This window comes from Ictidomys tridecemlineatus, chromosome 8 (assembly GCF_052094955.1).
Source record: "Ictidomys tridecemlineatus isolate mIctTri1 chromosome 8, mIctTri1.hap1, whole genome shotgun sequence".
Taxonomy (NCBI): domain Eukaryota; kingdom Metazoa; phylum Chordata; class Mammalia; order Rodentia; family Sciuridae; genus Ictidomys; species Ictidomys tridecemlineatus.
The window spans coordinates 113966473-113980129 of NC_135484.1; the positions used below are offsets into that span (position 1 = coordinate 113966473).

A 13657-nucleotide genomic window follows, 5' to 3' on the forward strand; every position below is an offset into this window, starting at 1 on the left:
CTGGAGATGGCCTCCCCACGGGTGGAAGGCGAAGCACAAAGCTGAGAAGAGCCCCAACCGAATCGACAGGGAGACCTGAATTTCAGAGACAGGCAAATGATGAAGGAGCTGGTGCGGTGGCCCACGTCCTTAATCCCAGTGGCTTGGAGGCTGAAGCAGGAGGACTGCAAGTTCAAAGCCAGCCTTAGCAATCTACTGCGGCCCTAAACAACTTGGCAAGACCCTGTCTCTAAATAAAATACAACAAGGGCTGAGGATGTGGCTCAGTGCCCTTGGGTTCAATTCCTGGCGCCTCCCCCACCCCCACAAAAAAAAAAAAGAGGAAGTGGAAACAGGTTCAGGCAGGGAGTAGTAAGGATCACAGGTGACAGAGGAAGAGGGAACTCTCCACAAGTCAGTATCAAATGCTAAAAAATTGAGGGGCTGAGAAAGAAGAGGACCGAAAACTGTACCACCTTTGAACACGGACATAAATTAGGGGGAGGGTGGGATTGAAGTCCATTTTCAAGCAGGTAAATATAATTACGGAGTTGAATGATTTCCAAAGCACACACATTAGGACTGTCACAAGCAAGAACACACATTTTGTAAAATCAAGTATTTTAAAAGCGAACTTGAGTTCTCAGCTTATAATCCAAAAAAATCATTTTGTGGGATGTGACTTACAATCAATAATAGTTAATGGAGAAGTCACAAGGAGAAAGGAAGTGAATGATGGCATATCTGTGCCAAAGAATATTAACTCTTATTTTTTTAACATTTCTCATGTATTTTATTGAGTTTTAATAATAGTAAACTTATAAATTGCAAATAACTAAATATTTCTGATATTCTTTTTTCTTACATAAGAATATTAACTCTTAAAAGAATGACATAGAGCTATGCACTGAGTAAGAAAAACAAAATGCAGAAAGTGCCTATAATAAGGGCTCGTTTTTGGGAAAGCGATGACAAAGAACTTGTTTATGATGAGAGAACATGGAGGACATTAAGGAGCGACCCATGGTAGGTATGGCTGTGTACCTACAGCATTTACCTGACTAGGGAAAGGAGAGGATAATGTGGTAAAGAGGGGGAGGCACACAAGCAATAAAGGAAAATGAAATTGGCCACTAAATAGCATATAAGAAATGGTCATGTGGGGCTGGGGTTGTGGCTCAGTGGTGGAGCACTTGCCTAGCATGCGTGAGGCACTGGGATCAATCCCCAGTCCACATAAAAAAAAAAAAAAAAACTAAACAAAATAAAGGTACTGTGTTCATCTACAACTAAAAAAAAGGAAGAAATAGTCATGTTTATGCATTTATATAAAACTATATGTAAAAATGAGAAATAAGATGAACACATAAAAACAGTTTAACTTAAATCCACACTGAATTAATTGAATGCTGAGAGTGGCCTGTTGTCTGGTGGCAGCTGGGGTGAGCCAGCAGAGGGTCTGGAGTCCTCCATCTGAGCCTGGCTGTCCCCCTGTGAGAACACCCATGGGTGAGATGCCACTGTAAGGGCATCTGGGCACAGTTCTGTGAAGCTAGTGAGAAAGAAAAAAGGCTCCTGGGGGCTTATTTGACTTGTGGGCAAAGTGCATGGATGGGGGAGGGTACTTGCAGGAGACCTGAGCCTCGGGAATTTGCAGGAATTAACAGATCAGAAGCCATTTGGGGCAAAAGGCTGGAATGGGAATAAAGAGGCTGTGAATGTCACCAAATACACTGTGGGTGAGACTGTTAGAGAAGACCAAAGCCAGATGGAGGCAGGTGACCCTGGTGAGGCCCACAGAAGAGCCCCACAGACCTGCCTCACGAGAAGGATGTGGTTGTAAGTCTCCCAAGTTATGGGAGAAGAGGAAACAAGAGAAAATAGGAAATTAAAGAATGACACCAAGAACAGAAGAGTTCTTACCAACCAACATACACACTTTTAATTACAAAAAGTAAAAACTTTCATTACATAAAACTTTAATTTACATACATTCTTTACATGGTGAGGTCTTTACGAGTTCACAGTATATCGAATTACTGTCCACATTCTGCACTTGACACACATAAACAGCTCAGATCATTTTGACCACCCATACCTGGGACAGGTATCTACTTCTGCTCACTGGGGCCACCCGAACCCACCACAACCTGGTTCCCTGAAGATGAACTGTGCTGGTTCCCAGCCCCTGTCCCCGAGGCTGGCAGGGAGAGGCTGGCACTGAGTCCTGCCTGAGTACTGGCCTGCCCATGCCTCTCCTGTGGGGGGAAGAAAGGAGGAGAAGCATACAAGCAGCATTTTTCTGAGTAGAACTGCAGAAAGAAAGGTGAAGGAGAACATTGCCTATGATGAGACACCTGCTAGTGCCAGGTGTCTGACAGTTCTTGTCACCAATTCTCATAGACAGGTGAGAGTTTTTCTTAAAAAGGGTTAAAAGTGCTCTGCAGAGCTGCAGCTAAGCTGTGAGGCAAGATGGCTGCCCAGGATGACCCCCACCTACCCAGCTGTTGTGGGCTGTCATGAGGTAAATGGAGCCTGGCACAAAGCAGGTGTCCCATTTCTGCTTGGAACTCAAAACTCAGCTGGGCCCACTTCTCTGCACTGGTGCTAGAACCGAGGTTCACTCTTGATTGGTGACAGCTGCTTAAGTGACGAACACACTCAGTGGTGAGGGAAGGGTCTCCTGCCCGCCCTGGTGCCTCTCCACAGCTCCAGGCCTCTGCTTAGTTACATAACATTCCTTCTCCGCACTAGTCTGAAAAAGTCTGGACATTTCACGGTCTCCAGGGAGAGGAGAATGACAGATGTATTTAGCTCTAATGCTTAAATTATGCAGGGCAGAGAAACCAGACACCGAGGGACCTGGCCAGCAGACAAGCCGGCTGGAGGCTTTCTCCTGCACACCCGCATTTAAAGTGGCACCACACCCAGGGCTGCAGGCTTGGATGTGGTGCAGCCGGGGAAGAGCACCTGTCTGGCTCCCTGAGGTGCTTTTTTGGAAGTTGTTGCTGGATATCTGGAGGCTGGTGGTGAGGAGGACAAGGCTCTATGTGCCTCTGGGGACCTGGCACTTTCCTAGTGCACCTTACTTTTCGTTGGCTACGAGGCCTCCTTTATACATGCCTTCACCTTCCTAACCTCCTGGTCCTGACACACACGGTCTCTGCACGCAACATCTGCAGGTGTAAGCACCGGGAGAATCTCAGCCTGAAGCACTATTTTAAAGTCCATCTCCAACACTCTCTTCTTTCAACCAATTTTGTTGAGGGACAGGTCACCACTGAAAGGTAATGAAGAACTGTGTTCTTGGGAGTTCCTTCCATTGCTGGAAGAACTCAAAAGCCTACAAGACCCTTCTGTTGAACACCTGAAAAAGATGAACAAAGTCACCCTCTCCCCTGCACCAGGTGGCTTTCCCTCTCCCTCTATCATCTGTCCTCCTGCTGGAGATAATGAGAAGTGGACATTTGCTTTGGGGTTTGAACACTGACTGTGGGAGCAACTGAGGAGTGAACAGACTCATCCAGACTACCTTAGAATAGCTGCTCCTACACTGAGGCCTATGCTGGATTTTAGAAGAAGGGAATAGAAAACTGAGAATTGAAAAACAAGTGATGTAACTCCAAGGGGAGCCACAACTGGAATTGGGCAGAGTGCCTCCTCTGGTCACACATCTGGAAACACGTGGTGACAGGAAAACGGCTGGACATAGTTGTGTTCCAGCTACAACTCACTCTTTTTAAAGAGTTTTCAAGTGGGAAGGGAAAAAGTGCAAGGATTTTTATAAAAATCACATGGTTAGATTCTTTTCTTTTCCATTTCTGTCCAAAAGAGTTTTAAACAAACCCTGCAGGGTTCCTGCTTGCTGAATCTCATCCGCAGGATCACCCCGATGGGGCACACTGGAGTCAATGGAACTCACAGTTCTCTTCTTGGGCATCACACTACGACCACTACGACGCAGGAGAAAAATAATGTGCTGCACAAGCACCCAACTACCTACCTACCGGCAGTTAACACCCAAATTTCTTTACTTGTAGAAGAAGTATCTACTATCCATTTTATAGGACTGAGCGAAGAAAGGAGATTATGTATCTAGAGGCACCCTGTAAGCTGGAGTGGACTAGGACAAGTATTAGGAGTCCTTTCTCTGAGAAAATAAGCCCAAATCTGCCCCTTTGATTTGGACTGCTTTGTATTTCACCAAATAGGTAGACTTCTGTTTCTATAAACAGTTACTATTTTACATCCTCCCTTCCCTGATAAAATAGAGGATGGCTCTGCCTTTTTTCATAAACCAGAATAGGTGTGTAGTCCACTCATTAACTGGTGAAAGGCTCAGGACATCTGGACACAAGTGCTTCAAAATGGCACCAAAGCAGCCTGCCTCCCCAGAGAGCCGATTCCTAGGACCACATTTCTGTGCTGGGAACCTACATCAAAGTGAACTCGACCCAGTGCAGAGTCACCTCCCAGCAAACACCTGACAAACCTGTGAACAAGTCTCTGTTTTTGGAGTTCTGAGTTTTTTAAAATTGTGATTGGGGTGGTGGGGCGTGGGTTAAGTGGTCCTACCCTGTCCCTCTATCCCCACTTTCTCATGTTGAGGAGCCTCCTTTCCATACTGGGTCATGCAGAGGGGCTTTTGCTAGTTCTGTCTAGTGGCTGAGCGCTAACTGGTGGGGAAATCCCATGGCATCCTACACAAAGCCAAGAATAATGGGGAAGCAGCTGGCTGGCAGCTCAGTAGATTCTACTTATCAGAATTACCTTGACAAGAAAGTGAATTACTTCAATGCACCCAGTAATTAAGAGCAGAAAATCCTCTTTAGAGAATTTCTCACTTAACACAAATCGATATTCAAGGTCTTGGCTGAAAATGAGTGGAACGAGTGGTACATGCATAAAGCTGCTGCTTGTCTTCGGCTATAATCATTCTTTGTTGTACTGAAGAACAGCTCAGGGGATGCCTTCCAACAACAACATGTGCAAGGGTTTCTTAGTTATCGAAGTTTGAGCTGAAGTGTGTATTTTATTGATATTTAAGATATGAAAGGCAGAAATAAAATGAGTAATAAAACACAAGATAATTAATAAGAACAACACAAGTCTCAATCATCAAAACCATCCCTCTGCTCCCTCCTAAGGAGCTCTCTTTTGTTAACTCAAAAGGGTCTAATTTAAGAAAATTCTGAGAGGCCTCTGAGAACCTGTTTATATATAATCATGCACCATGTGCAGCAGGGGTGGGGACCCTGCAGAAGCTCGGAGGGCTTGCACCAAGCTGGCCTCTAGATGATCCCTCATTTAAAATCTCTTAAATCATAACTGCTTAGTAGTCTTTGACTTTTATATGTACAAAAAGTTTTGTTTTCCCTGTCTTCACCCACACAAGGGGATAATTCTTTTAAGGAAAAACTCCCCCAGGTACATAGAGCTCATCCTGGTTTCATTTAAACCCATGGAGGAGGCTCCCAGTGTTTCCATCCAAAGCTCTGTGAACTCTGCTTGTCCTTTACAAAACCACAGACAAAGAGGCCATTCAAAGGCTCAGAATTCATGGAATGTGCAGGAAAGGGGGCCTGGGAGTAGAGGTGCAGGAGTCTTCCAAGAATGAGGAGGATCCCAGAAAGGGGCACAATTGCTTTCCACCATCTCCATCTGCCTCAAGTCCATAACTCTGTGACAGACATCTACTGTGCATCCACTTGATTTCTGCAATTTAGTGTGGTTTGTTTTTTGTCATTGAGGAGGCGTGACCAGTGGCCAGGGATCTAGCAATGTCAATAAAGGAATAATAAGGGGGAAAAGGAAACAAGAAAAGTGTCCTTATTTATACTATTTGATTAACACATACCAAAAGCACTTGGCGGAAAACAATGAGCACAGCAAATCATCCAATGAGAACACAGCTTTATAGCATTACAAAAAATAACATCTCACCTTGTCTCCCAGTACAAAGGGAGCTCATTTTAGGACCAAGGATCACAAAATCAGTTGCAGCCCAGCTGGCAAACACTTTGGGTCTCGAGTTCCTTCCCCGACCACATTACAACATCAGCTTTGACGCATCTGCAAAACATCTCTGTACAAAGTCAGATCCTAAAGATCAAACCCAGGGAGGCACCCTCTCCCAGGCCAGCGACTCTAACTCATTCCCCTCTGAAGACACTTGGTAAAAGCAACAATCAACAGGGGCAGTGCTGCATCAGCAGGAAGGGCTCTGGCCCAGCCAAGGGAGGGGACTAGGAGCCCAACTTCTGAGAAACCATCCAGATGGGCAAGGTGGGGTAGGATAACAACCTGATAAAATGGAGAAAAGTATCACCTTAGGAATACTTATTTGGAATTTTAATCATAATGCAGCCTGGCACCTCTGAGATGTCCAGATCCATGCAGACTGGGAAAGAGATGCTCTTCGTAAATGTAATTTGGTATTATCTGACCTTTTTTTCATTGGTTCTAAATTCTATTTTGCTTGAGAAACTGCAGCAATTTCTTTAATCAGCCAAGGCTTTCCAAAAGATGTTCAGGCTAATGTAGCCGGGCAGTCAGCAGACGAGCAGGCCCACCTGGTGAAGAATGACTCTGACGTCAGGACCCACTGGCTGCCCTCTCCATTGCCCGGAGCCAGCAGAGGGGACCGTGTCCACACAAATGGAGGGAGGCAGCAGCCCTACTTCCTGCCTGTGAGGGAGCCTCCAGGCCTGGAAAAGCCAGTCTCTCACAGATGGGTGCTGGCAAAGTGCAGGCCAAGAAGCCAGGCTGGAGTCCTTCCTAAGCCATCTGGGTGAGTCCAGAAGGTCAGGCCCTGGCCTTGGTCTCCAGCACAGCAGTGACTAGCATGTGCATGCAAAGGGCCGGGAACTAAGTAACCAGCCCCTGGAAAGTGGTTTCATCGTTTTTGTTTTTATTCCCCCAACTTTCAGCTCTCAGAGTTGTTCCTGTATATAGTTCTGTTTCCTATAGTTCTGAAAGAGTGGTTCCATCACAGACGACCAAAGGCTGCACCCCTCTGGCTATAATGTTGACCTTCCAGTGGGTGGCACCAGCATAGCCTTGAAGGGAAACAGCAACAAGAAAGCACGTGAATATCAGCAGACCAGCGCACCTGCAGGCAGAGCCAGGCGGGCCACCTGCAGAGTCCACAGGGATCTTACACTGAAGATCTTTAACTCTTTCTAGTGTAAGTATTGTTCGCTCCTCGCTGTAACCTGACATCCAACAGGTGCTACTTTGAACCAAAAGGCTTTCTCTCCCCGCCCTCCCCTGGGCAATCAATTCTCAGCCTCAGATTGAGCTCAAGCTTTCTTAGCAAGATAGGATGGGTCTGAGAGGGAGCAGGACCTACTATTCAGTTTTTCTCAGGCCATCTATGACATGATTGCATCATAGCATGTCCAGATTACCCTAAATCAGCATTTCCCAAATTGCATTCTGCAAACAGTAATGTCTTATAAGACACTCCAAAGAAACTAGGTTCCACAGTCAAGTAAGTTTGAGAACAGCAGATTCCTCCAAGGCTTTTCAGTCTTTGGTACACTGATGTATACTGCATGTGGACTCTACTGACTCAAAAACCCTATTTGCCAAGGGCCTTCCCTAGGAACTGCCATTCCCATTGCTGGAGTCAGGAGCAATCCAAAGACACATGAACCCATGTTGTTTGAGTGGGTGAGGAAGGCAAACTTAAGACCTTTGACACTTCGATAATCTGATGATGCCGACATCACTGTGTCTATGATTAAGATGACAGTCTTTTACAATTAAAATTTTAAGAGGGTAGATCTCATGTTAATTCTTTTTACCATAATACAATAACATTAAGAAACAAGCAAAAAACCTTATTGATGAAGAATTTTATAGAGTATGATTCCTACTCATCTTTAAGAAAACAGAATAGAATTTAATCTACACTTGATGACTCAGTAAAGATCACAATGAGCTGTACTATATACAGTGACTGCGAATGCTGTGCCTGATCTGTGTGTCATCCTGGAAAATGCCTCCAAGTCAAGGTTTTCTGGTGACTGGTGACCTAATCCCCCCCCCCATCTTTATAGGACAATATTTTGTCAAAAATCAAAGAACTTTCTTTTTTTTTTTTTTTCCTTAAAGCCTTTACTTTGAGACATGATGGAAAAATTTTACAGGTACACATGGAAAAAGACAGACATGTTCATGATTGAGTGAAGACAATCTAATCAGTAAACTTCAATGCCTGTTAGCTAATGCTGAAGCTGAAAAAGAACTTTCTTGTCATAGTATCGTTCTTTAGAATTTATAAGGGACTGAAGTTGACACTATCCTACAACCATTGAATTATTCTCCCTTGTCAGGGCTGCTTTTCTGTCCTTATTTTGAATGGTGGCAGCTGTAGCCATTGCTTCTATTCTTGCCATACCTCAGATACTCATTGTCCTCCCTACCTTGTTCCCTTCCTTCTTCTCCCAAGCTTGTTTTTCTCCTCAGTCTCCTGTGCCTTTTCCATGTCCCAGTCATGTGGATGACCTTTTACAGACACAGTGAACCACAAGGTTCCTTTCCTTCTGGTTCACAAACTGGCCTATCACAACTTGGAAGGTGAACTGTTCTGGTTTTAGGCTATTCTGGTCTATCTGCACCAGCAGCATTTGATGCTCAAAGTCTCTTTGATTATTGCTAGATAGCTTATTCCCCCCTTGAAAATTAATTCTATAACTGGCACTCTGGATGCTTGTGGGAGTTGAAAATCTGGAATGTGGATAACTAAGGGGTTTCTATAGTTGTCTCAACTGCTAGGCCTTTGTAGAACATAAAACACCTATTCAAGCACAAACACCAACTCCAAACACAATACACAGATTTCTGCAATAATCACCCTTAGTGTAAGGGTCACTGTAGTATAGGAAATAGGTTCAGAACAATTTTCATTCAGGAATCCTCTTTTTTGTAAGCATTTCCCAAGCACCAGGCCAGCTGTGCTCCATTATTAGTTGATGCTTAATTTGTACATTTTAGTTATTTTCCATGTCTAAACTAAAATAAGGGTTATGTAACTTGGAGTAAAGCTTGGTATAGTTTTCTGCCCACAAATGAGGTGAGATGTTTGTAGGAATTTGAGGTTTTCTGAATGAATAAAATGAAATCAACTGGAAAACTAGTCTGGGCTCTGTCGAGGACTGCTGGCCTCACCCAGGTTTTGTGAGGCAGGAAAAACAAAGAGGTCAATGATGACACTTGCTGTTTTAGTTGCTTCTGCCAACAAGACTGCTCTCACACTAATTGCTACTGACAGTAGTTGATGCAAACCTGTTTCTTTGAAATAGATTTTTAGAATATAAGGCACAGGATAAGTCTCATCTGGGAAAACATGAAGCCAGAGTCAAGAGTGAGTCACTGGTGTGAGGCTGTGACTTGGCTGTGGAACCCACACAGGAGGTAACATTTCTGTGTGTGACCCTTGTATACTGCTTTGCATTGTTTTATTTGCAAAATAGATATATAGTTTCCTGCATCTTGAATTGTCCCTCCCTAGAGTTTGCCTGCACCTGAGATGACATGTAAGACTTGATGCTCTGCTTGACTCTAGTGGGGCGTCCTCTCTGGGTCTCAACCTCCTCATCTGTAAAATGAGGGACTGATCTAAACATTTTCCAGAATTCCTTCTAACTGGAAGGTTCTATGACCAATCGACATGTGCATTCTAAGTACAGTATGTAGAAGACATTTCTCTCTGCTATATAAGTTTATTTCTAAAACATATTGACTCTGTTAATAAAAGAATGTTATTTTTTACTCTACTTAATAAAAACTTTGGGAAGGCAGTATTTGATACTTAGAATATTTTAACTCTTTTTTCTGAGTTAAAAATTAAAGATTCCTCAGTTGATCCTACCCTCCTGAGACCCTACATACCGATATCCCCTGGCTCTAGTGGCATGGCCACAGACTGACAGTGTCTTCGGCACTGGAAGGGAGGGATGAGCTGCAACATGGCCTCACCGCTGCCAATGGTAAAAAGGTCATGCACTGTATACATCTGGAGGAAAGAGCGAGGAGGGAAAGAAAACAAAACCTGAGTATTAGTACATGAAAATCCTCACACATATGGCTTGAGTTTCCTAGCAGCCTAAGCAAAGAGGAAAAGAGAACCAACAAAAAATTCATAATTATGCCCAAAAGACAAAACAATTTAACAAATATGGTTCTGGGCTAGGGTTATGTAGCTCAGTGGTAGAGCGCTTGCCTCGCATGTGTGAGGCACTGGGTTTGATCCTCAGCACCGCATACAAAGAAATAAAAATAAAGATATTGTGTCCATCTACAGCTAAATATATATATTTTAAAAAGTGGCTCTGTCTGAGGCCCACCTGAGGTGGTTTAAGTATACAATCTTCTAAGGATCTGATTTAATCCAGATATTTTAGATAAACAGGTATGCATATCCTTTAGGATATCCTCTTCTACTATCATTTCTTACTATCAGGATTCTTATAAAAATTGCATAGCAGCAAGTTCAAATTATCTGGCAAGACCCAGGAAAGCAGATATGCCATGTTACTAATTAAACCTAATGACAATAAGCCTGGCCTCTGATTTTGAAAATGAGAGACAATCAAGATACGCATCTGCAGAGGTAAGTACTGTCAGCAATATGCACTAAGTACAACCTGCTGTGTTCCAGGCACAGAGTTGTGAAGCCCGTGGATGGGCAGGGAATAGGGACATGGAGAGGTGGGACTTACTCTGGTTTTTCTTCCTAGCTCCAAAAAAACCCCTAGAGCTTCCTCTTCCTCGCCTCCCCAACTGAAGCTCTTGCCCTTCAGAGTAGAGCTCCTGCCTACATAAAACAGATGGCACAAGTTGGATTCCCTGGTTTTGGTTTTTCTTTTCCATTCCAGGACTCTAGGTTTGGGTTTCATCTTCTTCTGGGTCCAACCCTGGCTATGATTTTGTTTCTAAGACATATTAGAGTCATTTCAGTGAAATGGTGTAGTGACAGGAGGGAGCTTGGTACCTTGAGCTGGCCTGCAGTTGACTGGTGCTAACACCACAGAAGCCCTGATATCTGTAGTCTACAAAAAAAATCCCAAAGACCTAAAACAAGTGGGTGTAGTCTTCTTTCATAGGCCTGAGAGGGGTGGGGTCATGTTCCTTCACACCTAGAGTGGAAACAGAGACAGGAGATGCAAGCCAGCCCCAGGCAGCACTGTGGAGTGGGTGGAGCTAGACTTAATCTCTTCCCCTAGTGACTCCTAAGAACCAGATCCCCTCTTCTATCCTAAGCCTGCTTTGGGATGCTGGGCGCAGACCTTGACTTTACCAGAGCCCAGGAACAGGGATGTGGAGAACTGGGTGGAGTAACAAGGCTGGGAAAAAGAAAATCTTGGGCCAGGGTGGGAAAACAGATGCTCCAAGAAACCAGACTCAGGACTTTTGCCTTTTGGGGCCACTCCCCTTCCCAGAACATCCTTGTGAACCACAATAAGATGATTTCGATAGCCATTTGAGTAATTCAAGTTACTTGGTTGGCTGGGCTCCTTGGTGCTAAGCAGGCTGGTGAAATTATCTTCAATATTCAAGTGGGAAAATTGAGATAAAGGCCCTCGCCCAGAATTAAATCATAATTATGAAGATGAAATCATCCTATGGCCAAAGTTCTAGTCAAGGACAGCAGGATAAACTCCGGTAAAGTCTGAGGCAAGAGCCCAGCACCTCCCCACTGCTGGCAGACAAAAGTTCTTACTTCTAGACAAAATGATTGTTTTTATAGGTTTTTAAATTTTTCCAACACAATTCAGCAAATCTGGAGCCAAACAAGAGTATCAGGAGGTTGAAGACACAACCCAGAGTTGATAGGGAGTCACAGTTTGGGACATTTAAATTTTGTGTTATTTTTTTTAAGTGGTGTTGGGGTTTGAACCCAGGGCCTCAAGCATGCAAAGCACAGCTTTACCTTGGGGATGTACCCCCATCCCTAATTTTTTTTTTTTTTTTTTTTACAAAATTCATTCTTTTAATTCTTCCAAATCAATAAAGGCTCAAAATCTTCCTCAGGAATGAAACTCAATAAAAGAACAATTCAGAGAAAAGTAAATAGACACAAACACAGAATACCTTCTCCCAGTCTACTGGCTAGGGACCAAGGTGAGAAACACTGGGTGCAGAGTGGGCCTTTCCACCCTGAGTGGGACACTTACTTTCTCCAAGTTTCTAGCAGATCCTCCCCAGGCTCCCAAGCTTTTGCCTTTCCAGTTCTCTACCTAAATGTTCTTTTTTTGTGTGTGGGGGAACATCCTAGGGGTTTAACTCAGAGGCACTCAACCACTAAGCCACATTCCCAGCCCTATTTTGTATTTTATTTAGAGACAGGACTGAGTTGCTCAGGGCCTCACTGTTGCTGAAGTTGGCTTTGAACTCGTGTCTCAGCCTCCTGAACTGCTGGGATTACAGGTGTGTGCCACCATACCCGGCTTGAATGTTCTCATTTGTTTTTATTTTATTTTGGTGGTACTGGAAATTGAGCTCAGGAATGTTCGAATGTTCTGTCTCTGAGCTACTTTCCCATTCGTTTTATTGTATTTTGAGACAGGGTCTTGCTAAGTTGTCTAGGCTGGCCTTGAATTTGCCATCCTCCTGCCTCAGCCTCCTAAGTAGCTGAGATTATAGGCATAAACTATGATGCCTGGCTTTCTTATTTATTTCTGGGGAAAGCCAGCTACCCTGGGAGTGGGGGGTTGAAGGACTCCTCCTGTTAATCTGCTTCACGACCTTGGACAGATCACTTAAAATCTCTCTGGGACTCAGTTTCCTTATTTACAAAATGGAAACATTGGACTATTCATTTATATACTATTCATCTATGGCTTGCCTACTTTATAATTTAGGATAGAGAAGTCAGACTCACTGCACATTCAAGTCCCTTCAAAATTTACAATTCTACTCCCTTCAATATAGAAAAGTAGCTTGCCCCTACATGTTAAGGAAACAGGAAACAGGCTTTTAAGATACCTAAACTTTCTGGAAACATGCCTTTATAACAGGGTGGGCCACTGTAGGTCTCTTGGCTAGCAGCAGAAGGGAGACCTTTGGATTATGTAGATGTTCCCTCAATTCACCTTCTAAGTCAATACACCAGAAAGGCCTTGATTATGACACCAATCCAGATCCCAAATGAAGAATGTTCTAGATCCAAGTCCTCTCAAAATTTCCTACCTTGCTCCCCACAACAGGTTCCGGGTGAAGAAGGAAGCACTTTTTTAAGGAGGCATCTTTTGGAAATGGCAGGTGGATAAAAACAGGAAAAAGCTCCCGTAAAATTTGTGACCTATTCAGAGGTCTTCTCCTGTAAAAGTTTGTAACAGAAAAACATCATCAGACTGGGCCATCCAGCCTCTCTACTAACAGAGGACTAAGCAAAGGTGGAGAACTGAGTGGTAGGTAAAGAGGAAAAAAAAACAGTATAATATCTTAAGTTCTAGGTCCATGAAGAAGAGTCAAGCTGAAAAAATGAATTATAACATGCACACACACACATAAACCCTATGGCCATGGTTTCTATGAGTGGGTGGTATGTCTAGAGAGTCCAGTTAAAACAATGTATAGACGAAGAAAAGAAAGGATCTATTCATTCTACCTTGTAAAGAGATCACAAAAACAGCAGGCCACTTGGGGGAGGGAAGAAGAGAGGAGGGGA

At 43.8% G+C, this 13657-nt stretch overlaps 1 protein-coding gene across 20 annotated transcripts in view; it reads right to left on the reverse strand.

Moving 5' to 3' along the window:
• Positions 1-1895: 1895 nt before the first annotated feature.
• Positions 1896-13657, reverse strand: part of C8H6orf89 (chromosome 8 C6orf89 homolog) — a 44345-nt gene continuing 32583 nt past the window's right edge. For 18 of the 20 annotated variants that reach the window (XM_078020089.1, XM_078020097.1, XM_078020100.1 and 15 more), the window contains 3 exons: positions 13177-13306; positions 9877-10000; positions 5876-7037 (listed from right to left, as the gene is read on the reverse strand). In XM_078020089.1, coding sequence (XP_077876215.1) covers positions 6943-7037; positions 9877-10000; positions 13177-13306 — 349 coding nt within the window. In that variant the 3' untranslated portion in view covers positions 5876-6942. Of the gene's footprint in view, positions 5754-5875; positions 7038-9876; positions 10001-13176; positions 13307-13657 lie in introns of those variants that run through there. The other 2 variants (XR_013425215.1, XR_013425214.1) reach the window with 2 other exon arrangements.